The 27,290-nt window shown below is 41.0% G+C and overlaps 1 protein-coding gene across 2 annotated transcripts; it reads right to left on the reverse strand.

Moving 5' to 3' along the window:
- Positions 1 to 2,079: 2,079 nt before the first annotated feature.
- Positions 2,080 to 27,290, reverse strand: LOC110214317 (myelin-oligodendrocyte glycoprotein-like). Of its 2 annotated transcripts, XM_020995158.2 has the most exons (9): positions 26,954 to 27,290; positions 26,650 to 26,799; positions 18,023 to 18,109; positions 17,312 to 17,653; positions 14,857 to 14,970; positions 13,953 to 14,066; positions 13,469 to 13,594; positions 13,024 to 13,050; positions 2,080 to 10,970 (listed from the first exon to the last, which is right to left on the reverse strand). In XM_020995158.2, exons 3-9 carry the CDS (start codon positions 18,102 to 18,104, stop codon positions 10,936 to 10,938), a joined length of 840 nt encoding a protein of 279 aa, XP_020850817.1. In that variant the 5' UTR covers positions 18,105 to 18,109; positions 26,650 to 26,799; positions 26,954 to 27,290; the 3' UTR covers positions 2,080 to 10,935. The 2 variants fall into 2 exon arrangements, with proteins under 2 accessions (XP_020850817.1, XP_020850816.1); XM_020995157.2 differs by lacking the exon at positions 26,954 to 27,290 and having other exon boundaries at positions 26,650 to 26,945.

Below are 27,290 nucleotides of genomic sequence, written 5' to 3' on the forward strand. Positions count from 1 at the left end.
ATTTGTACCTAGTACGTGCCATGCATTGTGCTAAAAACAACCCTGGGAGGTAGATGCTATTAGCATCCTTATTTTACAGTTAAAGCAATTGAGGCAGTCAGAAGTTAAATGACTTGCCCAGAGTTACATAACTATTAAGTGCCTGAGTAAGAGCTGAATTCAGGTCTTCTTAATTTCAGGCCCAGTGCCTATCCATTGCATCATCTAAGGACTTCTTGAATTTATAAGGTTGCCTCCAAGCCAGAGTGTGTCTATCTAGAGATAAGAAATGGCTCACTTAAGATTAGGAAAGAATAGACATGAAGCAGAAAAAAGATCCAAGGGCCCAGGCAGAAGCTCAGCTAGGTGAGTCTTCTTGCACTAGCTGTCATATGGGTGAGGCTGCCAGGAAGCTGGGGTGGAGAAGAGCTGGCCCTTGCCCATCACATCCTGGAAATCTTGGCGTTACATGATACCATGTGTAGGCTGGGAGGAAGATGAAATGGAATCTGTTTTCCCCTTTTAAAAGATCCACTGAGTCATTGGCAAAGCTGGCTCAGCAGTTAATGAAGATACTGTTTTGTCATTTCAAAGCACCACATTGTTCAGCACTGAACCTCCATATGGCTGGAAGGAGTCAGAAATTTCATTTCTAATTTGCCCAAATGCTTAATCATGGTGTCCTTGGAGTCCTCTGAAGTCCCATCCCTCCATTCCCTGTCCTCTCCCCTCAAACACTTATTCGGATGACCCCTATAGGCTAATTCATCTAAAGTGCTACATAACCATGAACTTAAAACTGATCCAAAACCAAAATTTCCTTCCCTAGTCCATGTTCCCCTTCACCCCTCACCCAGCCCCAAGGACAGGTTACCTGCTTCTCTTCTGCCAGCGGGATTCCTCTTCTTATAAAGCCATGAAGCCATCACTCTCCTGGCCTTCATTTCTGAGTCACTTCATGACCATTCATTGGGTTGTATTCCTTCCTCAAAATGCAAAGATAAGGAAGGGGCAAAATGCCTCACAAAGGAATATCTGAACATCTCCCAGAATTCCCCCTGGTGTCCTTGGAGATATCAATATTGCTTGACCTTATCTCCTTCAGCTCCCACTATAACTAGGGTCCTTTGATCCTCTTCTTTATATTCTCAGAGAGATCCTCTACAAACCTTTTTTATATCCTTAATTCCCAAAATGATGCCACCCTCCCTACCCACCTCTTGCCAATGGCTCTAGCAGGAGTAGAGCACAAAGAGTCACATGAAATCCATTTATAACTGGGCTCCCAACTAAGGCTGGTGTGTTTTGCATGAGGGTGTGTTTATGGAGGGAGATTGACTTATAATTGATTAATAAGAGCTGATCTTTAGGAGATACTGCATAAGAGTTGGTTTCAGAGCTTTGGAGGGCAGAATCTCAAAGACACTTCAGGGAAAAGAGAAAGACTTTGTAAGCCATAGATATGTAGGTAAAACCATCTCCTTGATATATTCCTGATGTCTGACTTGCCTTCTCTAGAAATTCTGGAGAGAGAATTTATCCTTGAGTGGGCCTCAGGCTTGAGCTGAGATCTCCTCTAAAAAGCTAAAAAGTTTATTCACTCATGTGTATTCTTTGGTATAATCTAGGCTGTTCAGCATGGTTTACTTGCTACTCACTATACTTTATTATACTATATTTCTTAATGTAGACAACATTTAGTAGAAAGGAGGTAAACTGAAGAGTGTAAGATAAGGAAGGTCTACCTTGCCCACTTGACCTTTGAACAAGGACAAAGCTTTCTTTTTGCACCCCTAACCATCATACTGTTAGACCAGAGATATTTGAGGGAGACAGATAGATATAATTCTAGCCCAATGACCCGCTCAGATTCAGAAAGAAAGAACATCCAATTTTGAATTATTCGGGGTCCTGCTTGTTCCTCACCCACAGCCCAACTGTTGGCAATACAGACGGGGTCCTTGGATCTCTTCTTGGGCCAGATTTCAGCGATCTCTATAAATTCAGCCTGAGCCACCAATGTGGATATACCTTATATTGGAACACATATATCTTACACTTATAAAATTCTAGAATTCCAAATATGGAAAGACCCACAAATTTAATTCAATAAACATTTATTAAGTACTTGATATATGCAAGGCACTGTGCTAGGCATAAGAGATGCAAAGACAAAAAAACCCCAAAAACACCAGTCCTTGCCCTCAAGAAGTTTACATTCTAATAAAAATTATAAGGATGTAGCAAGATTTTTCCATTACTATTGTATAGCTGTGAGAGCTGGACTGTAAGTAAAGCTGAATGCTACAAAATTGATACTTTTGAATTGTGATGCTAGAGAAGACTTTTGAGAGTCCCTTGGACAGCAAGCAGATCCAATCAGTCAATACTTAAAGAAATCAATTCAGACTATTCACTGGAAGGTCAAATAATGGAATCAAAGCTTAATTTTGGCCACCTAATGAGAAGACAAGACTCACTAGAAAAGACCTTGACACTGGGAAAGATTGAAGGCAAAAGGAGAAAGGGGGGGCAGAGGATAAGAGGGATACATAGCATTCATAGAAGCAACAAATATGAGCTTGGACAGACTTAGGAAAATAGTGGAGGATAGAAGGGCCTGTAGTTCTATGGTCCATGGAGTCACAAAGAGTTGGACAAGACTGAATAACTGAACAACAAGCAAGGCTTTTCATAGGTCAAAAATAACACCAAAGCCAGAGAATTTTTGCTGCTGACAGGTATACATGATAAAGGCAGAAATGGGGAGCAGGTTGGTAGAGGAAAACAAGTTTGACCTCTTCCCTTAGCTTTAGATCTGCCTCAAATTTATTTGCATGCCAAACCAGAGTAAAGTTCCTGAAGTTCTAACTTTAAGTCTAGTACAAATGACTATGATTCAGCTCCAGGCACAGGGAATTAAAGTTCAAGACAGTCTTAGTCTGCAGGTACTAATCCCAACCTTCCCCTCCAGTTGGGCATAGTGGCTTATGGACTCTGACGATGACTAAAAAGCTGTTAGTCTCCCATAGCAAATGGGAGCTAGGATGGCCATCAGGTTGTCCTAAAGAGATAAAGCCCAGAAACTGGCAATAGACAGAATATTGTTGACCACACGTACAAAGGAGACAATCAGCATAGAAGAGGCCAAACGTACTATGAAACCAGCAAGGACTTTGAGACTAGTGGAACAATGGTTATGTCCTGGTCACATATCTGCCCCATTTGTGTGTGATCTTCACACACAGCCACTCTTTCCACTGATGGTGTGGGGGGGGTGAGGGGGAAAGGAGTAAGAGTGAGACCAGGTTCTTTTTTGCAGGTGAAAGGGGCATTGTATTGCTAATGTTCTTACTATATACTCTTTTTCTTTATTTTATTCTGAACTCAAGAAATAAAACAAGCATTTCCATAACATAGTAAAATAGAAGAAAAATTGTACATGAAACTTACAACTTGCTATTCCTTTTAAATATATAATAAAATTATCGTGCAACTTTCTTTTTTTCTTCCCTCCCCCCTCCCCATTTTACCACTTTAGAGATGGTTACTATTACATACAATATGTGTGTGTATACATATATACATATGTAAAATCATTCTACACACATTTCTTTTCTAGCAGTTCTTTCTCTGAATACAAATAGCAACTTCCTTCATAAATCCTTTGTAGTTAATTTGGGTATTTATGATGTCAAAATGACTTAGTCACTCAAAATTGTTCTTAAAACAATATTGTTGCTGCTGTATACAACATTCTTTTAGTTCTGCTCATTTTGCTCACCATAATTTTGTGCAAGTCTATGTTTTTCTAGGATCATTGAGCTCATCATTTCTTATAGCATAGTAGTGTTCCATCACAATCATATACCACAACTTGTTTACCCATTCCCCAATTGATAGGTATCCCTGCAATTTCCAATTCTTTGCCACCACAAAGAGAGCTGCAATAAATATTTTAGAACCTATAGTTGTTTTCTTTTTCCCTAATCATCTTTGAAAACAGACCTAATAGTGGTATTGCTAGGTCAAAGATTATGGGCAGTTTATTAGTTAATATGATTTTAAAAAAGAGAAGAAAACCAAATCACTAGAATTTAAAATGAAAAGTGAATATATCACTAAAGAAGATGAAATCAAAGCAATTGCAAGGAGTTATTTTGCCCAATTATATGTCAATGAATTTAACAATTTAAGTGAAATGGAAGAATAGGTAAAAAAATATAAACTGCCTAGATTAGCAGAAGAGGAAACAGAATATCTAAATAGACCTATTTTAGAAAAAGAAGTTTAAGAGGCCATAAATGAGGTTACTAAGAAAAAAGCACCAGGACCAGATGGATTTGCAAGTGAATTCTATCAAATATTTAAAGTCCAACTAATTCTAATATTAAATAAATTATTTTGAATAATAGGCAAAGAAGGGGTTCTGCCAAAATCTTTTTATGAAACAAATATGATACTGACACCTCAACCAGGAAGAGTAAAAATGAAGAAAATTATAGACTAATTTCATTAATGAATGTGGATACAAAAATCCTAAATAAAATACTAGTAAAAGATTATAACATATATTACAAAGATTATACATTATGACCAAGTGGGATTTATACCAGAAATGCAGAGATGGTTTAACATAAGAAAAACTATTAACATAATTGATCATATCAATAATAAAGGTAACAAAAATTATATGATTATATTAATAAATGCTGGTAAAATTTTTGATAAATTACAACACTCATTTCTATTAAAAACACTTGAAAGTACTGGCATAAATGGATTTTTCCTTAAATTGATGAAAGGCACTTACCTAAAACCATTAGTAAGCATTATTCATAATGGTGATAAGCTAAAAGCCTTCCCAGTAAAATCAGGTGTGAAACAAAGATGCCCACCAGCACCAATATTATTCAATATTGCATTGGAAATCCTAGCAGTAGTAATAATAGATGAAAAATAAATAGAAAGAATCAGAGTAGGAAATGAGGTACTAAAACTATCTCTCTTTTCAGCCCATATGATGATTGTCAACTGTCAACCTAGACCAGAGGTTTGGTTTAAGAAAAAAACAGAATCAGGTTGCCCCCTTAACCAGAGGCTTGTTCAAAAAGAACAGAGTGGGATTCACCTTTAACCAGAAGTTTGATCAAACAACAAACAGAACTAGGTTGCATGCACAAATTGGTTACTCTAAAAAAGAGGTGACATGTATGTGTCCATACACGGGAGTCATTAGAAAATGAGTTCAAAGAAAGGACAGTTGAAGAGGACTTTATATAAGAGCAATTCCTCTTCTCTTTCTGACTCAGGATACCTGTGTCAACCAAAATTATAGTCTCCATATGTGTTAACCATAATTTGAAAAAGAAATTTCTTAATAGGGTAGATTAATAAAATAATAAGATGAGAGGCGCCAAAATGTCAATTGAAATTATAGTTCCAGGATGTCTATTTCTTCTATCATAACATAATGTAATACAACATAATATAATGTAACGTAACATGATATAACATAACATAACATAACATAACATAACATACATAACATAACATAACAACTTAACAGTGCTCATAAACACAGAAAAGAGGGATGCATTACTGAAGATAATAAGGGATAATCATAAACAATAAAATAAAGGAGATGTCTGATGAGCCAGGTCTTTGGCAGAAGAATGTTCCCAGTGAGCAAAATCTAGCCAGAGAGCTTGTGTTCACTCAGAGAGCAAAGCAAAGCATATCTGTTATGCCAGAACATGCAAAGCATTATGGTAGGTTAAGCTCAGGGTGGGCCAAAAATGTCTGTCTCCTGATTGGCCAATCCAGGTTTTAGGCCTTTCTCAGGTGAGAGGTGCTCAAGCTAGTTGGGGCAAGCTGATCTACATGATATACTTTGAAAATCGCAAACACTCAACTAAAAAATTAGTTGAAACAACTGATAATTTTAACAAAGTAGGAGGATGTAAAGTAAATTAACATAAATCATCAATGTTCTTATATGAGACAAACAAAACCTTCAAAAAGAGATAACAAGAGATACCCCATTTAGAATAACTCTAGGCAATATACACTGTCTAGGAGTACACCTGCCAAAACAAATCCAGGAACTATATAAACAAAATTATTTTAAAAACTTCATATACAAAAAAAATCAGATTTAAATAATTGGAGAAATATTGTCCACAGGTAGACAGGGCCAACATAATAAAAATGATAATTTTACCTATATATTCAATGCTATACCAATTAAATTGCCAAAAATTATTTTAATGAGTTAGAAAATTTGAAAGAACAAAAGATCAAAAATATCAAAAGAACTAATAAAAAAATGTAAAGGAAGGAGGTTTAGCAGTACCAGATCTTAAAATATATTGTTAGACAGTAATTATCAAAACTGTCTGGTACTGGCTAAGAAATAGAAAAGTAGATCAGTAGATCAGAGTAGACATACAATTTTCAGCAGCAAATGACTGTAGTAAAACTGTTTTTGACAAGTGTAAAGACTTAAGTTTTGGGGAGAAGAATTCATTATTTGGTAAAAATTATTGGGAAACTTGGAAACAGCCTGGCAGAAATTGGGCATAGGCTATATACTCTTTTACCAAATGCCTTTGATTTGAATTATGTACTCTGACTGACCAATAAAAGTAAACACATGAGTAGAGACTTTTAGTCTATGGTTTTGCATTTATGCAGACCCACAAGTACCTTAAATCTGTGGAAACATTTCTGGGAGTTCCACATATGAGAGAAGAATTGCCTCAAGTTCTATAGATGAAAATACACAAACACACATACACAATAATTTCAAGAGAGAGAGAGAGATAATAACAGGGAAACACCTACTATTACATGAAGCCCCTCTACAATATCCCCAACATTGAACCTTTATTTAATAAGGCTTTTGAGAGAGGTAGAGCCAAGATAGAAGAGTAAAGGCAGGGACTCACCTGTGCTCTCCCTGAAACCCCTCTAAATACCTTTAAAAAATGACTTTAAACAAATTCTAGAGCAGCAGAACACACAAAAAGGTAGAGTGAAACAAACTTCTAGCTGGACAACTTTGAAGGTCAGCAGTAAAGGTCTGTTGTACCAAGGTGAGAGAGGAGGACAGTGTAGCACAGGGCAGGTTACACCAGCACAGACTAGGCCCCAGCAAACCTGGAGCAGGCCTCGGGGTGACTGAATCACTGGCAGCAGTGGACATTTCCAGACCTCTCAGCCCACAGATACCAAAGACAACTTAGAAGGTCAGCAGGAAAGGTCTGTCATGCCTGGGTGAGAGTGGAATGCAGTCCAGCACAGGCCACCAGCACAGCCCCAGCCATACCAAACCAGGAGCAGGCCTTGGGAGTTACTGAATCATCAGTAGCAATGGCAGCAGCTGCTTCTGGAGCTCTCAGCCCACAGACAGTAAGGGGGTCAAAAAACTGGTCAGAAGGAGATTATAGGAGCCTTTTTGCTAGCACTGAGGCATGATTCCATTGCTTGGCCCACACTTGGATCCAGGTTGTAGTCCTGAGTGGCAGTCCCAGGGTGAGCAGGAGCACTAGAATAGCAGAGCTTGAGGCCGCAGTCGAAGGGGGACCCTCCTCACAATTCCAGGGCAGAAAACAGTGCTTGTGGTCACCCACAGACCAGAGCACAGGCCAGGAAAGGAGTAAACACCTTTCCTTAGATCATACCACCTTGGAAGAACTGAAAAAAGGTACCTAAAAATATCTCTGAAAACAGCTGCACAAAACCCCTAAAGCTTGGGACAGTGTGCACTCCAACCTGAAAGCAGAGACCTACTTTAACAAAGGATTAAAAATCAAGTAATAGGCTGGGAAAATAAGCAAATGGGAAAAAAAAACTCTGACTACAGAAAATTACTATGTTGACGAGGAAGATCAAAATGCATACTCAGAAGACAACAAAGTCAAAGTTCCTACATCCAAAGCCTCCAAGAAAAATATGAATTGGTCTTAGGTCATGGAAGAGCTCAAAAAGGATTTTGAAAATCAAGTAAGAGGTAGAGGAAAAATTGGGAAGAGAAATAAGAGTGATTTAAGAAAATCAGAAAAAAATGACTCAACTTGGTAAGGAGATACAAAAAAATACTGAAGAAAATAACACTTTAAAAAACATACTAGGCCAAATGGTAAAAGAGGTACAAAAAGTCAATGAAAAGCAGAATTGGTCAAATGGAAAAAGAGGCATAAAAGGTCACTGAAGAAAATAATTCTTTAAAATTAGAATGGAGCAAATGGAAGCTAATGACTATATGAGAAATCAAGAAACTATAAAACAAAACTAAAAGAATGAAGAAAAAAAGAAGACAATGTGAAATAACTCATTAGAAAAACAACTAACCTGGAAAATAGATCCAGGAGAGATAATTTAAAAATTATTGGACTACCTGAAAGCCTTGATTTAAAAAAAGAGCCCAGACATGATCTTTCAAGAAATTATCAAGGAAAACTGGCCTGATATTCTAGAACCAGAGGGTAAAATAGAAATGGAAGGAATCCACCAATCACCTCCTAAAAGAGATCCCAAAATGAAAACTGTTAGGAATATTATAGCCAAATTCCAGAGTTCCCAGGTGAAGGACAAAATATTTCAAGCAGAAGGAAAGAAACAATTCAAGTGTTGTGGAAACACAATCAGGATAACACAGGATTTAGCAGCTTCCATATTAAAGGATAGGAGGGCTTGGAATATGATATTCTAGAGGGCAAAGGAACTAGGATTACAGTCAAGAATCATTTACCCAGCAAAACTGAGTATAATCCTTCAGGGGAAAACATGGATATTCAATGAGATAGAAGACTTTCAAGCAAATTAAAACAATTCTGAGGTACTAACTCATACCTATTAGATTGGCTAATATGACAGAAAAGGTAAATGACAACTGTTGGAGAGGATGTGAGGAAAATGACATATTAATGAACTATTGGTGTAGTTATGAACTGATTCAGCCATTCCGTAGAACAACTTGGGACTTTGCCCAAAGGGCTATTAAACCATGCATCCCCTTTGACCTAGAAATACCACTAGTAAGTCTATATCCCAAAAGAGAAAAAAAAAGGAAAAGGAAAAGGGCCTATAAATACCAAAATATTTATAGTAGCTCTCCTCTGGTGGCAAAGAATTAGAAATTGAGGGGATGTTCATCAAGTGGGGAATGACTGAACAAGTTTTGGTATGTGATTATGACGGACTATTATTGTGCTATAAGAAATGATCTGTAGAATCCTCTCAGAAAAACCTGGAAAGATTTGCATAGCCTGATGCAAAGTGAAATGTACTGTGTATAATGGAACAGCAATATTGTAAGATGATCAGCTGTGAATGACTTAGCTATTCTTAGCGATACAATGATCTAAGACAACTCTTAAGGACTTATGATGAAAAATGCTATCCATTCCCAGAGAAAGAACTGATGGTGTCTGAATTCAGATTAAAGCATAGTTTTTCTTTACTTTATTTTTCTTGAGTTGCTTTTTTTGTCTGTGTTTTCTTTTCTTTTCTTTTCTTTTTTTAATTTTTTTTCCATATGCTTTTGAGTTGAAAATTTTTTCTCCCTTTTTCTCCCCCCCCACCCTCCCCCAAGATGGCGCACAATCTGACATAGGCTTTACATTTACATACCCATTAAACATATTTTCACATTAGTGAAGTTGTAAGTAAAAATTAAAACCAATAGGAGGAACCATCAGAAAGATGAAACAAAACTCAACAGAAGGTAAAAATAAGTGATAGTGATTCGACTTCCATAGTTCTTTCTTTGGATGCGGACAGCATTTTCCATCCCGAGGCCTCTGGAGATGTCTTAGATCCTCGTAATGCTGAGAAGGGTTCAGTTTAACATTCTTAGTCATTGCATAACGTGGCTGCTATTGTATACAAAGTCCTCTTGGTTCTGCTCACTTCACTCAGCATCAGACCATATAAGTCTTCCCAGGTTTTTCTGAAGTCAGCCTGTTCATCATTTCTTATAGCACAATAGTATTCCATTACATTCATATACAACTTGCTCAGCCATTCCCCAATTGATGGGCATCTCTCAATTTCCAATTCTTTGCCACCACAAAAAGAGCTGCTATGAATATTTTTGTACATATGGGTCCTTTTCCCATTTGTTTGATCTCTTTTGGATATAGCCCTAGAAATGCTATTGCTGGATCAAAGGGTATGCACATTTTTGTAGTCCTTTGGGCATAGTTCCAAATTGTTCTCCAAAATGGTTGGATCATTTCACAACTCCACCAACAATGTATTAGCGTTCCAATTTTCCCACATCCTCTCCAACATGTATCATTTTCCTGTTTTGTCATGTTGGCCAATCTGATAGGTGTGATGTGAGACCTCAGAGTTGTTTTGATTTGCATTTCTCTAATCAATAATGATTTAGAGCATTTTTTCATATGACTATAGATGGCTTTAATTTCTTCATCTGAGAACTGTCTGTTCATATCCTTTGACCATTTATCAATTGGGGAATGGCTTGTGTTCTTATAAATTTGCCTTAATTCTCTATATATTTTAGAAATGAGGCCTTTATCAGAAAGACTGGTTGTAAAAATTCTTTCCCAATTTTCTACCTTCCTTCTAATCTGTCTGTGTTTTCTTTCACAACATAACTATTATGGATGTTTTGCAAGACTACATATGTATAATCTGTATCAAATTGCTTACCTTCTCAACATGGGGAGATGGGGAGGGAGGAAGGGAGAGAATTGGAATTCAAAGTTTTTAAAACAAATGTTAAAAACTGTTTTTACATGTAACTGGGGAAAAATAAGATAGTAAATAGAAAAAATAAAACAATAAGGCATGTGGATTTGTGAAAAGGATGGGAGCAAGGGGAATCTAGGATGGGATGATGGAGACAGGGAAGGGAACTAAATCCTCTCCATTAGGATAAAGGAAGGGCTGAGTCACAAAGTCTGTGGCTGTTGCTGCTTCTTATTAGTTTCCTCTTCTTGTGTCCAGAGGAAGGCTTTCTGAATAAAAACATAACAAAGCAAAAAAATGTCAGCTGGTTTGGGTAGGGTCATGGGTCAAGTGTTGATCCTACCTCTTTACGTTTTATATGAATTGAACCTCTATACAAGTTCAATCCTAACCATGGTGCAAACCTTCCTCTCCAAAGAATTCTTTTGTCATATGAATAATATACCTCGAATGGAGAAGAAAGCCAAAAAGATCTATATCTATATAAAAAGATTGGATATAGAGAGAGGAATATAGGACAGGGCAGGGATGGCTCAGTGGGCCAAAAAAAGGTCATATGTTTGGAGAACAGTCATCAGGGCTATCTTCACAGAGTGCTGAGCTCTGAGCAGTCAGCGGTGAAGATAGGGAACTGGCAATCACTAGACAAATTAACCCAGTGGCCATTTGCCTCCTGTTTTTGTTTCTGACTTTCTGGATTTTGATACAATACTCCCACATAGGTACCTTCCCTCTTCCCCCTTTCCCTACTTTTCGGTTCCCTTTTGTGTGTTGTCTTCTCTCATTAGAATGAGGGCAGGAAGCATCTTTCTTTTTGTTTGAATTTGTATCCCCAGCACTCAGTACAATAAGAACTTAATAAATGCTTGTTCCTGCCTGCATGCTGCTAGGTGCTGGGCTCTATCAGAATAGGGTTTGGGACAGACTCAGAAATAATCCTTGCCCTTTACAGTCTGATTGTCAGCCCTGGCCAGTTATAAGAGAATATAGCCAGAAAAGAAAGGTAATGTGAGCCAAGGGATAGTGAATATCAAATGAGGACACTAAAAGGATCAGGCTCCTTTAGGGGTGGAAGGTGAATGGGGGCATGTGAACATGGTAAGCCTGGGAGTAGGGAAGACATAAAAGAACTGATAAGCAGAAATCCCATGTCACAGCAGCAGTGAACGAGCAGAGCTCATTACCTCAATGTAGCCCTGACTGGAAATAGGAATAAATTCAAAAATCATTTAGTTAAAGTACAGGAATGCAAACCCATAATGGGTCATTAGGGTCACATGAAGCAATGGCCCTGTTCCTTCTTGTTGATATGTATTATTGTACATGGCTAAGGCTGTTATATAGTATCATTGGGGCATGGTAAAATTGTGAGGGTCTTTATCATGAACATATCTGTGGTGGAGAGCATCCCCAATGGACAGCATCTTCTAAAGTAGCCTTGGGGTGCTGGAGAGCATGTTAGCTCTGAAGACAGTAGGCCTGAGTTTGAATCCTGCTTTTGATATTTACCACCTGTGTGATCTTGGGTAAGTCATTTAACATCCCTAGGCCTCAGGTATAAAATGGGGGATGGCTGGATTAGATGGTCTCTGAGTCCCTTCTGGCTCAAAATGTATGATGCTATCCTATGACTTCTCTGGTATTTTGGTAGAGGGGGAGAAGAAGAAGAAAATGTATTGCAGGTGGGTTAGATAATTAGAGGTAACATTTAAAGATGTGCAAGGTACTATTAAAATGTAATTTCATTCATGTCACACAGCATCCTTGTAATAGGATGGTAATACTAAAGGTAGTACCATGACCATTTAGGGATGAGGAAACTGAGATTTAGTGAGTAAATATCAGAGACAAGTTTTGAACCCAGGTCTTCCAGACTTGAAGTCTAACACTGTATCCATCAATTCATGTTTCCTCTCAAGGACTAGGTGTAACAACTCAGGGAGATCAAAAAGCTCAGGGACCAGTTGGAGAACAGGAAGGTCAGGAGCTCAGTATGAAGCTTGAGCTTGAATTAGGAATAGAGATTAATGTGGTGTTAACAAAAGGCAAAGGAATCCCCAGGCCAAGAGCAGAGCTCCCCTTGAGGTATTTCTAGAAAGGGACTGACCTCCTCAGCAAGCCTCTGGCCCTGGGAAATCCCCTACAAATGGTGCAAAGGTCAGGGTAGGGGGAGCATAGGAGGAAGGACCAGGGCTTTGGAGGGACTGGAAATCTGGCTTGACTTCTTCCTTTTTCTGAAAACTTGGCTGTTTAAGAATGTCTCTGACTTTCCAGAGCCCAGGGGTAAGACTGAGGTGGAGACAGGAGCTCAGAATTACTTACCTGAGGGTTGGTTTTGAGCAGTGTTTCCTAGAAGGGCACAAAGCATGGGAAGACAGCAGTGAGAATGGGTGAAAAAATGATGTCAAGGTGGAAAGTTATGGGGAGACCTCAGGCTAGGGATCATCTTGGGTCTGCCTACCCCAGGCAATTGGGGAGTTTTGGTATGAGGTAGGGGAGTATCACATTGAATCCCAGATGTCTGTACTGTAAAGTTCAACATGTGGCTATGTTTAGTGGGTGGGGTAAGGGAGGAGACAGAAGAAAAACTTATTGAGCTCTTAGATTGTTGAATCTATTGAAGAATGAGGGAAGCTGCAGAGGTCCATCCTCACCAGAACCTGAACTCTAAGGGGCAGTTGGAGGGAAGGAGGCTTGCCCAGATTTCTGTGTGGCCTTTCCCTGAGGAGTCTGAACCCCAAAGCATCCCTAGGTTGGTCCTAGTTACCTCTTTCCTTGCGCTTGCCATGGAAATCAACAGCCACAAACAGGAGTGTTGGCAGTAGTGGAAGGAATGTCAACAGCGCCAAATATACCTGGTCCTTCTGAACCCACTCATCCAGGTCTTCCATGCCTGAAAATCATAGCAACCCCAAGCACTCAGGCCTCCTACATCCCCTATTAGAGCTTCCACTCCCCTTATCCACTCATACTCCCAATTACAGCAAGGGTTCCTCTTCCCCTTCTCTCCAACTAAAGCAGAGCCTTATCCCAGAGCTTCACATCAATGTCACCATTCCAATGTCACTCTCAATATATACACAGGCTTAGCAATAGCATTCAGGGGCATAAGCACTCCTTCTTCCTCCCAGGATATTCAGGATGAGAAGTCTGAGCTCTTCCTGTGCCCCTTCTGCCTGACCCAGGTCTGGTGGGCCAAAGAGGGACAAATACCCTCCAACATCCAATAGGGGCATCCACTAGGGTCTTACCTCTACAGCCAGACATATTCACAATGTAGTAAATGAGGAAACTCATCAGCAAACACCAAAAAACTGCCAGGATCATCACTCCCACCTTATGAGTCCAATTGACTAGGAAATTTTCTGAAACACAATGTCCCAGAACCCCTCAGTGGACTCCCTGCCAGGGTTCCTAAACACCCACCCCACCACCTCAGTCCAGGCAGGGGGACCACTAAATTCAGGGTGTCCCAAATACCTCCTTCCCTAGGCCTAGGACACTCATTGACTCATTGAGTCACCTTACAGAACTAATTGATTGGCCAACTACTCCCCTCCTCTTCTGCATCTCTGGAGTCTCTGATCAAGTCTGAAGGCCTAGAAGCAAAACTTTAGAATGTTTGAGGTAAAGAGTGTGAAGGTTCATATCTCCTCCTACAAGTTGAACTTTCTTCTACAAGCCGAACTCTAGACTTCCTTCACCATACCCCAGATCTTCATTCTGAAGCCTCACTCCAACCTGGAATTCATACATTGAAAGTAGCCCTTACCCCTGTGGCCCCTCCTTCTGATTGGATTGTTCTTCCCAGACTCTCCATTTAAGGAGGGTGCCCAGAGGCCAGCAGAGTCTCATTCATCTCCAGGCTGTACTCTAGATTTTCTCTGGTCATGCCCCGGCACAAGGTACCTCTGTCCCAGCCCCCTTTGTATCTTGTTTTTATGAGCTGTCTTCCCCCATTAGACTGTAAGCTCCTTGAGGGCAGGGAATGCCTTTCTTTCTACTTTTATTTGTATTCCCAGGGCTTAGAACAGTACCTAGCATTTAATAGTAAGCACTTAATAAATGCCACTTACCTAGCATATAGTTAGCACCGCATAAATGCTACTTGACTGGCTGACTGCCTTGCCCCCTACCTTCCCAACAGGGAGTTACCTCTGAACTGGTAGGTTTTCCAGCTGTAGTAAAAGAGGATGCTGAGCTGTCCCAATGCCAGGATGCCAATCACACTCCACCAGACAGGATAGGTCTCAAATAGGGTTGGTGCCTCTGCAATACAAACCCAACAGTAGGCTTTCTGTGGAACTGGGACCTCCCTCAAGCAGGCTTTCCCTGAATTCATCTTTTGTTTCTCTTCTCTTTCCCAAAGAGAGCAGTCCTTTTTCTATTGCAAAAATCATGAGTATCAATGACAGCAGAATGATCTAACAGGAGGCTGACCAGTTAGAGCCCACTTCTAGGGGCCTCGAAGTGTGCTCCATTCTCATAGTAAGAGATGCTGCCACTGGAGTTCTGGTGCATGTGTGAATTGAAAGAATAAGTCCAGAGTGTCTCTAATGAGGGAAGAATGTCTATAAAAAGTGAAAATTCACCTTTGTTATGGATTTATTGATTCTCCCTTTCCTGACAACACCACCTATGAAGTGAGCCTTCCTTTTCTTTGTCCTAAACTTACTCAGTTCAAGTTTTAAAGGCAGCCTCCTCATTCTAGTAATTGGTGAATTGGTCTTAATCAGCTAGGTGTTGCAGTAGAAACAGTTCTGGGCCTGGAGTCAGGATGACTGTTCTTCTAGAGTTCAAATCTGGCCTCAGAGACTTAATAGCTGTGTGACCCTGGGCAAGTCACTTGACCCTGCTTGCCTCAGTTACCTCCTCTGTAAAATGAACTGGAGAAGAAAATGACAAACCATTCCAATATGTTTGCCAAAACAAAAAAACAAACAAAAATGGAGTCACAAAGAGTCAGACATGACTGAAAAAAGACTGAACAACAACAATGTGCCATAGAGCATAGAAAAAGCAAAAAACAATTCCTGTCCTCAAGGAGCTTACATTCTAACAAGGCTGAAAACATGAATATAACAAGGTATACACAAGATCCATACAAAATAGATGGAGGATAATCTTAGAGGAGAAGGCACTAATAGGCAATAATACTAGCTAGCATTTCTATTTGCAAAGTACTTTTCATATGGCATCTCCTTTGACCGTCATAACAATCCCAGGGGTTAGGTGCTGTTAGCATTCCCATCTTGCAGAGGAGGAAACATAGGCTACAAAAAGTTAAGTGACTTGCCCAGGGTCACACAGCTAACAAGTGTCTAAACCAGAATTTGAACTGGGGTCTTCCTGATTCCAAGACCAGTACTCTAATCACAACATCACTTAACTGCCTTCCAAAGACTTGGACTTAGTCCAAGTTGAAGATTTATCCAATTCAACAAGTATTTATTTTATCACCTATGTTTCACCCAGTTAGAGAATTTGGGAACCACACAGGATCCAAGGGTGAGGCAAGACAGGGCAGCCAGGGGCCAGAAGTGCTGACCCAGGGGCCTAGAAGACAGATTATGGGAAGGACTGAAAATCCACTTGACCCAGAGGTAGGGCTCACTCAAGTCACCTCTCAAGCTTAGGAGCCAGACAGTTTGATAACAGAATCTACCACAGATAGGCCCATGGGAGGGGAATGATGTGAAATGAGTCAGTCATGCTCACCTGTGATCAGGCATTTGTTGTCACAGGTGTACAATCAATGTATATTTCTGAGTTAAATTTCCTCTGGAAAATTCCCCAAACTCGTCTCAGCTAGACTTACAGAAAAAGGAATTTTTCCACTCTAGAGCCACAAGGGAAAAGCAGTGAAAGGCAATAGCCCAGAGGCCAAAGGTAAGCTGAGGGTGCTCAGGATCAGTCCCAAGGAGCTGGTACCCCAGGAAGCTGATGGAATTCATTGAGGTCTAGGGCTCAGGGCTAGACAGCTTAAAAAGAGAATATACCACCACCACCCAAATGTCCCCAAACAGGTCCTTTACTTGGAGAAGCCAATAACAGATGGGACCCTACTTGTAAGGAAGAAAAAAAATGAGGACAAAGATTGGGATGAGGATAGAACATGGGACAGTGAATGAGAAAAGGCTCTTGATGGGAGGAGACATGATATAAATTTGTAACAGAAGCTTGGAGTAAGGGAAGAACTTGTCATCAAAGGTAAGAATCACTGAACTGGACACCATCAGTCAGTCATGCTAAGTTATAGACATATCACATCCTCCATGAAATGCTCCCCTTTCTCCCCTCTTCCTTGAAGCCTTCACTGATCTGTCCAGCTGAAATTGATCACTCCTTCAAAAGTTTTTGTGCTTAGCACATCCTGCCTTGTGTCATAGCTATTTATGTGCATGAAGGATGCCCTTACAGATAGTAGGTTCCTTGAAGGTAGGGGCTATTCCATTTATCACCTTTGTATTCCCTGCATCTAGCTGAGGGTCTGGCAGGAAGGAGGTCCCTCATAACCATCTGTTGTTGAACAGAATAAGCAGGCAAGCCACACTCTTCCAGATGCATTAAAACAAATCCCAGGAAAACAAACCTCAGTTCAGGGCCTTACCTATGACCTTCAGCTCCATGAATGCTTCTGCTGAATGAGAATAATCATTAAAAAAACACTTATACTGTCCTGCATCTGAAGGTTTCACATTCCATATCCTCAGTGTGACATTCCCCGCAGCGATGGCATCTTTCACCAGCTCAGTCCTCCCCTGGAAATTAGGTGTCTGGTCTTCCAAATGATCCTCTCCTTCTTGATAGCGATGCACTACATCCTGAGATTTGGACCACACTACTTGCATATGCTGCGCAGTCTGAGCAGGGGACAGGTGACATAATAATACTGCCTCTCCTCCCACTGAAGTCTGAACAGGTGCTGTAGGTCCGAGCACTAAGAAAGTCTCTGTTCAACAAGCCATGAAAAAGAGACATGGGGTCAGAGAGGAGCACAGAAAAGGGTTAGAGGAGTTGGACTCCAGGATACACATGGAGCAGGAGAACAGAGTCCAAAACCCCATAGATAGAGCCAGAGGGAAGGAGGGAGGGAGCTCAGGGAAGGAAAGGGACAGGATGATGAGGACATTGAGAAGGTATCAGGTTGAAGAGAAGGAACTGGTTGTGGAGATGGAGTTGCTCCAATGAGGAAGGATAAGTTCCTCCAATAAGGGAGGAATGGCTTGGTTTGTAAGGAGAGAAGAGGCCAGAATCTCCCTGGGCTTAGCTTAGGGCCTTATGGCAAGGCCCTGGGAGCTTGAAGAAAGCAGAGTCATACCTGAGGCCTGAGTGGGTATGTTAAGGAGGAAGAAGGAGACAAGGAATTTGAAGAGAGTCCATGAGGGACTGATGGTCTCCATCACACCTGAGAGAAAAAGACACAAGAGGGTCAGTAATATCTCTCCCAGTCATCCCTTTTTTTTTCTATCCACGCAGCTGCTTCCCTAGATCAAGCTCTCATTACCTCTCATTGGGACTATTGTAATAGCTTCCTAGTTGGTCTTCTGGCCTTAAGTCTCTCACCCCTCCAATGCATCTTCCAGACAGCTGTGAGGTTTGTAATCCTAAAGCACAAGTCTGATCACATCACTTCCATGATCAATAGATTCTAGAAGCTCCCTACCACCTCTGGGATAAAATATGGACTCCTCTATTTGGCATGCAAAACCCCTCATAGTCTGGCTCCCAACCAAGTTTTCAGATTAATTACACATTACTCTCTTCATGTGCTCTGTGTCTCAGCCAAATAGGCTTATTTGCTGTTTCTCCTAGACAACATTCTTTCTTCCAACCTCATGCCTTTGTGCAAGCTGTTGCTTGTGTCTGGAATGTACTCCCTCCTCCCTTCCACCTCTTAGAATTCCTTGAAGGCTTGAACCAGCTGGTGCCTCCTCATACATGAAGCCTATCTTGATTTTTGTATAGGCTAATTTCCTCCCCACACTAATAGACTGTAGGATTCTTGAGGGCAGAGACATTTCCATTTGTCTTTCTATCCCCAGGGTCCAGCCGTGATTGGCACTGGGTAGCTGCTTAATAAATGCTTGTTGAAGGATTGAAAGGGGCAATAGGTTTAATGGTAAGAGTGGGGTGGGGGTCATGGAATGTCATGCAGAGTAGGAACCAAGCAGACAAAGTGACCACAGTTTTACAGCAGGTTGTCAACATGGTGGAGAATTGGGGTGGGAGCAGACTTTTTCCCTGTAGTCTTCTGGCCAGCCTCGGGCTTAACACCTGCAGCATTCTGCCAGGGCACGTTCTCTTGGGCCTGTCACTGACCCGCCCCCTCCACTGCCTTCCATTCAGCCCAGCTGCATGGAGCTTGAATGTCTATAAAGGTTAGTAATCAGAAGAGCTGCCTTTATATTTAACTCATGTGGAGTGGGGAGGAGGGCAAAAATTAGGGACTAGCAGCAATTAGGATTCTCTAAGGCATGAATTTCTTAATCTGGGGTTCATGGATCCCTTAAGGGCCCCCAGAATATATTTTAGGGGGCTTATGAACTGGGAAGGGAAAAATTACACCTTCATTTCAATATAATTGGTTTCCTTTGTAATCCTACAAATTTTATTTTATGAATTTAAAGATGTTATTCTGGAAGGGATCCTTTGGTATCACCAGGATGCCAAAGAGGTCCATGACCTAAACAAGAAAGGTTAAGAGCCCCTGTTCTATGGATGGGTTGCTCCCTCTTCTAGTGGGACCATATCTGAGGTAGGGGGAAGCATTGCCCAACTGGAACTGACCAAGTGAGTCCCCAGTGGGCCAGCTACTACTACTCATAGATTGTTGTTTGTCCTTCATTCTCAACCTATATCTTGCCACTGGACCCAGATGGCTCCAGAAAAGACAGTGAGGCTAGTGACTTTACACAGCCCTGCCTCACTTGCAAATCAAGATATTACCTTCCTGAAGTCATTGGTCCTCTTGAAGAACAAACAACAAAGAACAACAACAACAACAATCTGAGGTAGACTGTCCTCTGCAACCACCTGCCCTCCCCAACTGAATTTGCTCCATGCACAAGAATTCCTAGTTTTGAGTCTGGTGTCAGGATTTTGATAAAAGCACTGATCTGGTGTGATTCCTGGGAAGGTGAAGAAAGTGATGTCAGGAAATGACTTCTGCTTCTGGGGTAAAATAGAAAGGAATTGAAATGAGACAACTAACCTTGTGTTCTTCTTGTGATGTAAATGCATTCATCTGGAATCTATAAGTAGAAGCTACACGCAATTGGAGCATAAAATGGAAAAAAACCCACCCCCTCCTCCTCCTCCTCTTCTTAACCTCACACACTGGACCTAACCCTGGAATACAATCATTTAGCAACAACTTCTCCTTTACTGAAGACCATAGCACCTGATTATGTCATCCTGTCCAGAACCATGTTGCTGCCTTCTGCTGACCACCACTCTCCCTCAGAATCACAGAATCTCTGAACAAGAATTCCCTCTGCAAACTCACCTGATAAATGGGTCAGCTTTCACTTAAATATCTCCAGGGACAAGGAAGCCACTGCATCCCAAGGCAGCCCATACCATTTTCAAATAGCTCTGACTGTTAGGAAGTTTTTTCCACACGTGGAACCTAAATATGTCCCTCTGTAATATCTACATAATTGTATTTCTTCTTTGAAAATTGAATATTCATGTCCTTTAACCATTAATCTAGTGGGGGGAAATAGCTCTTATTCTTATAAACTGGTATCAATTCCTCATTGATTTTATATCAGATTTTGGTCAACAGTGCTTACAACCAAGATTTTGCTCTTAATCTGTTTCTTTCCCTTTTTATTCTGGAAGCATTTCCTTTTGTCACAGAAACATTCTTTGTTTTTATATAATCAAATTAATCTACTTTTGTCCCCTGCAGTTATTTAATTTGTTATACAACTAAAAATGTTCCACCACTCCACAACTATGATAGAATGCATGGGAAAATTTTCCAATGTCCTCTGATGTCATAGTACTGATTTGAATCTGCTGAATGGCTAGGTACAAGAAAAGAAAGAATTAAGGAAAGGTTAGAGCAAAATGAAAGGAAGAAAGGAAGTAAAGAAAGTAGGAGGGAAAGAAGGAAGGGAAAAAAGGGAAAGGGAGAAAAGAAAGAAAGAAAGAAAGAAAGAAAGAAAGAAAGAAAGAAAGAAAGAAAGAAAGAAAAAAAGAAAGGAAGGAAAAAAGGAAAGGAAGGAAAGAAGGTAGGAGGGGAAGAAGGAAAGAGAGAAAGAAAGAAGGAAGGAAAAAATGAAGGAAGGAAGAAAAGAAGGCAAGCACTCACTAACACTTTATGTATTAAGCATTCACTAAGGCACTGTGCTGTGGGATGGGCAAGATCAGAAGGCTAATGGTTATGGGAAAAACAAGAGGTTGGGTAGGACTGGTTCTGAAGATAAGAAGAAAGAAATGAGTCAGGGAGAGAGCCAAGACTCCCTGGGAGACTAATTGGGACTTCCTTTCCAGTTTTCTGAGCAGAAGGAGACTTTAACTGAAAGACTTTTTGAAATGTCTTATAAATGAAAGACCTTTGATATAGGGGTATTTTTACCCATTTCCCTGAATATACAATGCTGATGAGCAACATATATAAATTTCTTAGAGGTCTCTGTCCTAATTATTTCACCACCTGACTTACCATCTTCCCCTCCACCACACCCTTCCTTGGTAACTTTGATGTTTAAATGGACAATACTGTTATCTCCCTTGGTTCTCAGTTCATCAAGCTCCACAGGAACAGAATCTGTCTCTTCTCTAGCCCATTTACCCACAGGGGTGGTAACGGTCTCAACATTACCTGAAACTGCTCCACTTCCAACTTCATGAACTCTGAAATTCTCCCATCTGATTATAATACCCTGTCCTCCAATTATCCTTGCTGCTCATGGACCTACTTTTCAACATAACCTATGTTGCATCAACCCTTCCATATTGTCCTAGTCTGTGACCCTTGTTTTGATCCTACTTCCCTTCATTCTTACTCTTAACTCTAAGGTTAATCAGCTCAAAACCATTTGGAACCATCCCCATCCCTGAATTTTCCCTTAACATACACATTCTTATCTTTCTAACATTCATCCTTCTAATCATCAACTTCTAGTCTTCACAACTACCACCTTTTTCATTCCTATTCATGAGCTGATAAACATTGCTTGGGGAGCTGGTGGCCCAGTGAATAAAGCACTGGGCCTGAAGTCAGGAAGACCTGAGTTGAAATACAGCCTCAAACCCTTCCTGGCTATGTGACCCTGGGCAAGTCACTTACCCTCTGTTTGCCTAACAATAGGACTCACTGGATCCACTAGTGAAGGAAATGGTAATCTTTGCCAAGAAAACCCCATGAACAATGTCCACAAGGTCACAAAGAGTTGGACACAACTGAACAAGAAAAACAAACACTGCTTGAGAAAGTCACACAATAATGCTGAATGGCCTCAGTAAAAATTTGTACCACTTAACCTGAAATAGACACTCACTGCTGTACAGCAATACTTTTTAAAGAAAAATTACGATTGGGGAAGCTAAGTGGTGCAGCGGATAGTGCTCTGGCTTTGGAGTCAAAAAGACCTGAGTTCGAATCTGGCCTCAGACACTTGATACTAGCTGTGTGACTCTGGGCAAGTCACTTAACCCCAATTGTCTCACCAAAAAAAAAAAAAAACCACAACAAATATATATATGTGTGTATATATATATATATATAATATATGATTGCTTATGACATTTACCATAGTGGTTATTCCAAAGCTTTTCTTTTAAAGAAAAAAAAAATATATATATATATATATATTTTGGCGAGGCAATTGGGGTTAAGTGACTTGCCCAGGGTCACAAAGTTAGTGAGTATCATGTGTCTGAGGCTGGATTTGAATTCAGGTCTCTAGGGCCAGTGCTCTATCCACTGTGCCACCTAGCCCCCCCCAAAATGTATTTTCAATCAACAAAGTCTGTCATCTCTCCTTTTCCCTCCCCAACTGAGAATGAAAGAAAAATAAAACCCCTTGTAATATGTATGTCAAGGAAAACAAATTTCCCCATTTGTCACGTCCAAAATGTGTGTGTGTGTGTGTGTGTGTGTACGTGTGTGTGTATTTGCATTCCAAGTTCTTCACCTCTCTATCATGTGAGTAGCATGTTTCATCACTAGTTCTCTTGAATTGTCATGGCCATTCATCAATTGATTAAATGGTCCAATGCTATGAAGGCAGCTCTCAAGGGAAGACATCCAAGTTACCTAAAACCATGTGAAAAAAATTCTCTAAATCACTAATAATAGAGAAATGCAAATTAAAGCAATTCTTAAATCCCACCTCATACTCATTACATTGGCTAAGTTGACAAAAAAAGAAAATTCAAATACTGGAAAGGCTGAAGAAAAGCAAACACATTCATGGACTTTTAATGGAGCACTGACTTGGTCAAACCATTGTAGAGAACAATTAGGAAATATGTCCAAAAAGTTACTAGATTGTTCATATTCTTTGAAGACCAATACCACTACTGGGCCTACATCCCAAAGAAATCAAAGAAAGAGGAAAAAAGTCCTATATGTACAAGAATTTTTATAGCAGTTGTTTTCATTGTAGCCCCAAACTGGAAACTAAGGGGATAGCCATCAATTGGGGAAATAGTTGAACAAATTATGGGATATGAATGTAATGGAATACTATTGTACTATAAGAAATAAAGTGATTGTTTCAGAGAAACCTGGGAAGGTTTGTACGAACTGATCAGAATAAAGGAAACAATTTTTACTATAACACCAATGTTGTAGAAATGAACGATCTTGAAAGACTTAAGAACTCTGATCAATCATGATTCCAGAGGACTGATGATAAAGAATGCTACCCACCTCCTGCCAGAAAGGTGAGGGACTAATATGTAAGCCAAGACACTGTTTACTTGTTCAAAGGGCTTTTCTTATTCCCCACTCCCACATACTGAAGTGGGGAGTGAAGGTGGGAGGGAGAAAAAGAAAATAAATGCTCCACAATTAAAAACAATTAATTAAAAAATAACAAAACCTTCCCTTGACCATGTCATTGCCCAAAATGATCATACTCTTTCACTTCTACACTGCTGGAAAGAGCAGCCCATACTTGCTGTTCTTACTTCCTCACCACCCACTGCCTCCTTGCAATCTAGATTCTAGCCCCACTACTCCAACTACAGCTTCTATTTCCTTTGTCATTAATGCTATCCTTGCTGCTAAATCCAGTGACCTTTTTCTCTGCCATTATCTTCCTTGATCTCTCTAAACATTGGACACCGTTGACAACCCCCTCCTTGACATTATGTCCTTTTTGCTTCCCATAGCATTATTCTCTCTGGGATTGCCACCAGTGAGATCCTCCAGCTTTTTTTTTTTTAAAGTCTCTTTTCCTGGTGCTGTGTCCTCCTCCTATTGCCTGAAGTGTGGATGTCCAACAAGGTTCTGTTCTCAGCTTCTTACTTCTCTATGTTTTCTCCCTTGGTGATCTCAGCCACTCCCGGGGCTTATCACTTCTATGCAGATAATTCCCAAACCTGTATCATAACCCAAGTCTCTCCCCAGAGCACTCTCCAATTGCCTATTGAATACCTTTGTGCCTTTGTCCAGAAAGTATCCCAAATGGAAGATGACTTCCCTTTGTCATCTCTGACAGATAACATCTTTCTCTTCTTTCAAGTCCCTTTTCAGGTGTTGCCAGAAACAAAAACTCAACATGACTCAAGTTGAAACTTTCTCCTTCTCCCACTAAATAACACTTTTTTTTTGGATGACACTATCACCCACCCCCCTCTCAGTCATGCAGGTTTGAAACTTTAGAGTCTTCTTTCCTTTCCATCATCTCTAAATCTAAACAACTATCAAGTCCTGTCGATTCTACTTCTGTATCACCTTTGAAATCCATTTTCTTTTCTCTATTCCCCCAGCACCACCCTTGCTTCAAATCCTCATCACTTCTAACCTGAACTACTACAAAAACTTCTGAAGCTGTATTCCTACTTCTAATCTCCCAATTATCTCATCCTTCACCCAGCTGCCAAGACATAAATTCCCCCCATATTTGAAGCTCTTCATAACTTAACCCTTTCCTACCTTCCCACTCTTCTTATACTTTACTCACTACTCCCACCTCCACAAACTCTACAATCCAGCTACACCAGCTTACTCGTAGTACTTTGAACAGGACACTCCATCTCTCACCTTTCTGCCTTTGTGCTGGTTGTTGCCTATGCCTGGAAGGCTCTTCCTCCTCATCTCTGCCTCTTAGCTTCCTTAGCTTCCTTCCAGAAACAGATCAAACCCCACCTGCTGGAGTGCCACCCCTCTCTACGAATGCCTTCCATCCACTCTGTCTATACCTTTTGCATGTTCCTACTTATTTACATGCCTCTCCCTCATTACCAAGTGAGTTCTTTTAGTGTAGGGATTGTTTTCGCCTTTCTCTGTCACCCTGGTGCTTAGCACAGGCACATAACAAGTACTAAATTAATGCTCGTTGACTGACTAATGATGCACAGATCTGATCAGATCACATTTCTGTTCAAAAACTCTTCAAGTTACCTACTATCTAGAATACTAACTTTGCCTGGCATTCAAGGTCCTCCACTCTCCCATTCCAGTCTCATTTCACAGTACTCCTTTACACACTTATGAAGCCAAACTGTGCTGTTAGTTATTCCCCAGTCTTCGTGTCATCTCTCATCTCCGTGTATTTGTCTAGGCAGTCCCCCTAGACCTTGAATATTCTCCTATCATCTGCTATAACCCTTCTGTCTTCCTACAAGTACAATTTCAAGGGCCATCTCCTTGAGTCTTCAGCAGAAAATATTCTGTCCCTCCTCAAAATTTCCTAGAATACTTTGCCCAGCTCTCTCCTTTGTCCTTATCATATTCAGTCTTGGAGAATACCTGTGTACAATGTGTCCCAAAAGTTTTAGTGTACATTTAAGCTTTAATAGCTTCAATACATGATCTATATCTCATTCTGGTATACTGGAGACTTCTAAAAAGGCAAAGACTGGGCTATTTTTCTTTTTTTTTTCTTCTCCCTAATCTATCTTACAAAAAAATTTGGCACTTCAGTTAATAAATTAATAACTATCTATTAAGTTCCTGCTCCTACCTCCCAGAGTGATTGTAAGGATCAAATGATAATGTGTCCAGCAATTTGTTAAGGGCCAGGGACACAAAAATTCAAAAATTTTAACACTAAATACATATTTGTTGAATTAAATAGAAATTCTACCTCCTGCATGAAGTTTCAGTTGAATGACATTGGAAACCAGATTGCAGAGAATTTAAGAAGAGGAGGAGACTAGTGATAATGGAAGCAATAGGCGTAAATCGCTTTCACTAGAATGACCTAGGGGTGAATTGAAGCTAATAGCTTGCTTTCCCTTCTGCTGGTGGCCTAGGAGGAATTAAACCCTATTGGAGAATGGGTCGTGACAACCAAGAACACAGCAGTCCCTGGAACCCAAAGGAGTGAAGGAAGGGAAGATTCAGGAGGTACATTGAGACCAAGAAGTACTTCTTGTCTTTATTCTGGCAAGAGACGCCTGAGCCTCCAAATGGAGAAGACTTTTTACATGCCTGATTGCCTATCAATAGTATACCTACAGGAGCCATTGCAGCGGTTCCGCTGATCATGGGACCCCTGAAGAGTCATTCATGTGATCTGGGGAGTGGCAGGCTACTACATATGCCCAAGAGAGATAAAGAGGGATGAGGCAGGCGAAAACTGACCATATAAGCTCTGTGGGGAAGAACATACCCGAGCGGACTCTGAGAGGCGGGACATATTTCTTTGAGTTCTGGGGAGGCAATATGACAGGGCCGGGGATACAAACCAGTATGAGCTCTAGGGTGGGAGGGGGGTGTATGCTGGAGGGGTGGGGCAGGAAACAGGATTTAGCACTCACCCTGGGGTGATTTCAGTAGGCCGGTCTCTAGATCTCTGGGTCTCCGGAGGGGATGAGTCTACGGAAGGGACAGACGGGTCAAAGCTGCACCCTCACTACACGTGGAAGACGGTCGTATCCAGGCCTGAAGACTCCTGTTTGGGGATCGGTCTGTAGGAGAAAGGGGTTCTGCTGCCAGCGGGAGCTCAAGGGCAGGCTAGCTGCAGGGACTCAAATCGAAAGTGATAGTGGAGACCCTGCAAACGAAACTACAGAATTTGCCTACAATTCTGGGCAGTTCCCCGGCCCCGCCCCTCCAGTTAACCTTGCCCATCGGCTCTGTGGTCTCTGTAGCCCCGCACTCCACCGGCTCTGCTACTACCTCCTTATCTTCTGAGCCCCGCCCCCTCCAGCCCGTTGGGTCCTCTGCACCTGGAAACCAGCGCAGCCTCCCGGCCCGCTTCTCCAAGTGAAGCTACCCTGCGCATCCTCCCGGAGAAGGCGGGTGCTGCAGTAGGACCACTGAGACAACGAGGCCTCCGCAGGCCCCAAGTGCCAACGGCTTGAGTGAACTTGGAATGGCACTCTTCTGGTCTGACTGCCGCTGTAAGGGCGACTCGGTGCCACAGGAGCCTCGAGCTGAAGCGCATCGAGATGCCTGC

The sequence above is a fragment of the Phascolarctos cinereus genome, unplaced genomic scaffold (assembly GCF_003287225.1).
Source record: "Phascolarctos cinereus isolate Bilbo 61053 unplaced genomic scaffold, phaCin_HiC Scaffold_4;HRSCAF=312, whole genome shotgun sequence".
Taxonomy (NCBI): Eukaryota; Metazoa; Chordata; class Mammalia; order Diprotodontia; family Phascolarctidae; genus Phascolarctos; species Phascolarctos cinereus.

Excerpts from the sequence above, each read along its gene's own strand:
- LOC110214317 (XM_020995158.2), bottom strand. The coding sequence starts at position 18,104 with ATGGAGACCATCAGTCCCTCATGGACTCTCTTCAAATTCCTTGTCTCC. Across the intron at positions 14,067-14,856 it reads GAAAACCTACCAGTTCAGAG|AAAATTTCCTAGTCAATTGG; the intron begins GTAACTCCCTGT and ends ATTGTGTTTCAG. Across the intron at positions 13,595-13,952 it reads GAATATGTCTGGCTGTAGAG|GCATGGAAGACCTGGATGAG; the intron begins GTAAGACCCTAG and ends TATGATTTTCAG.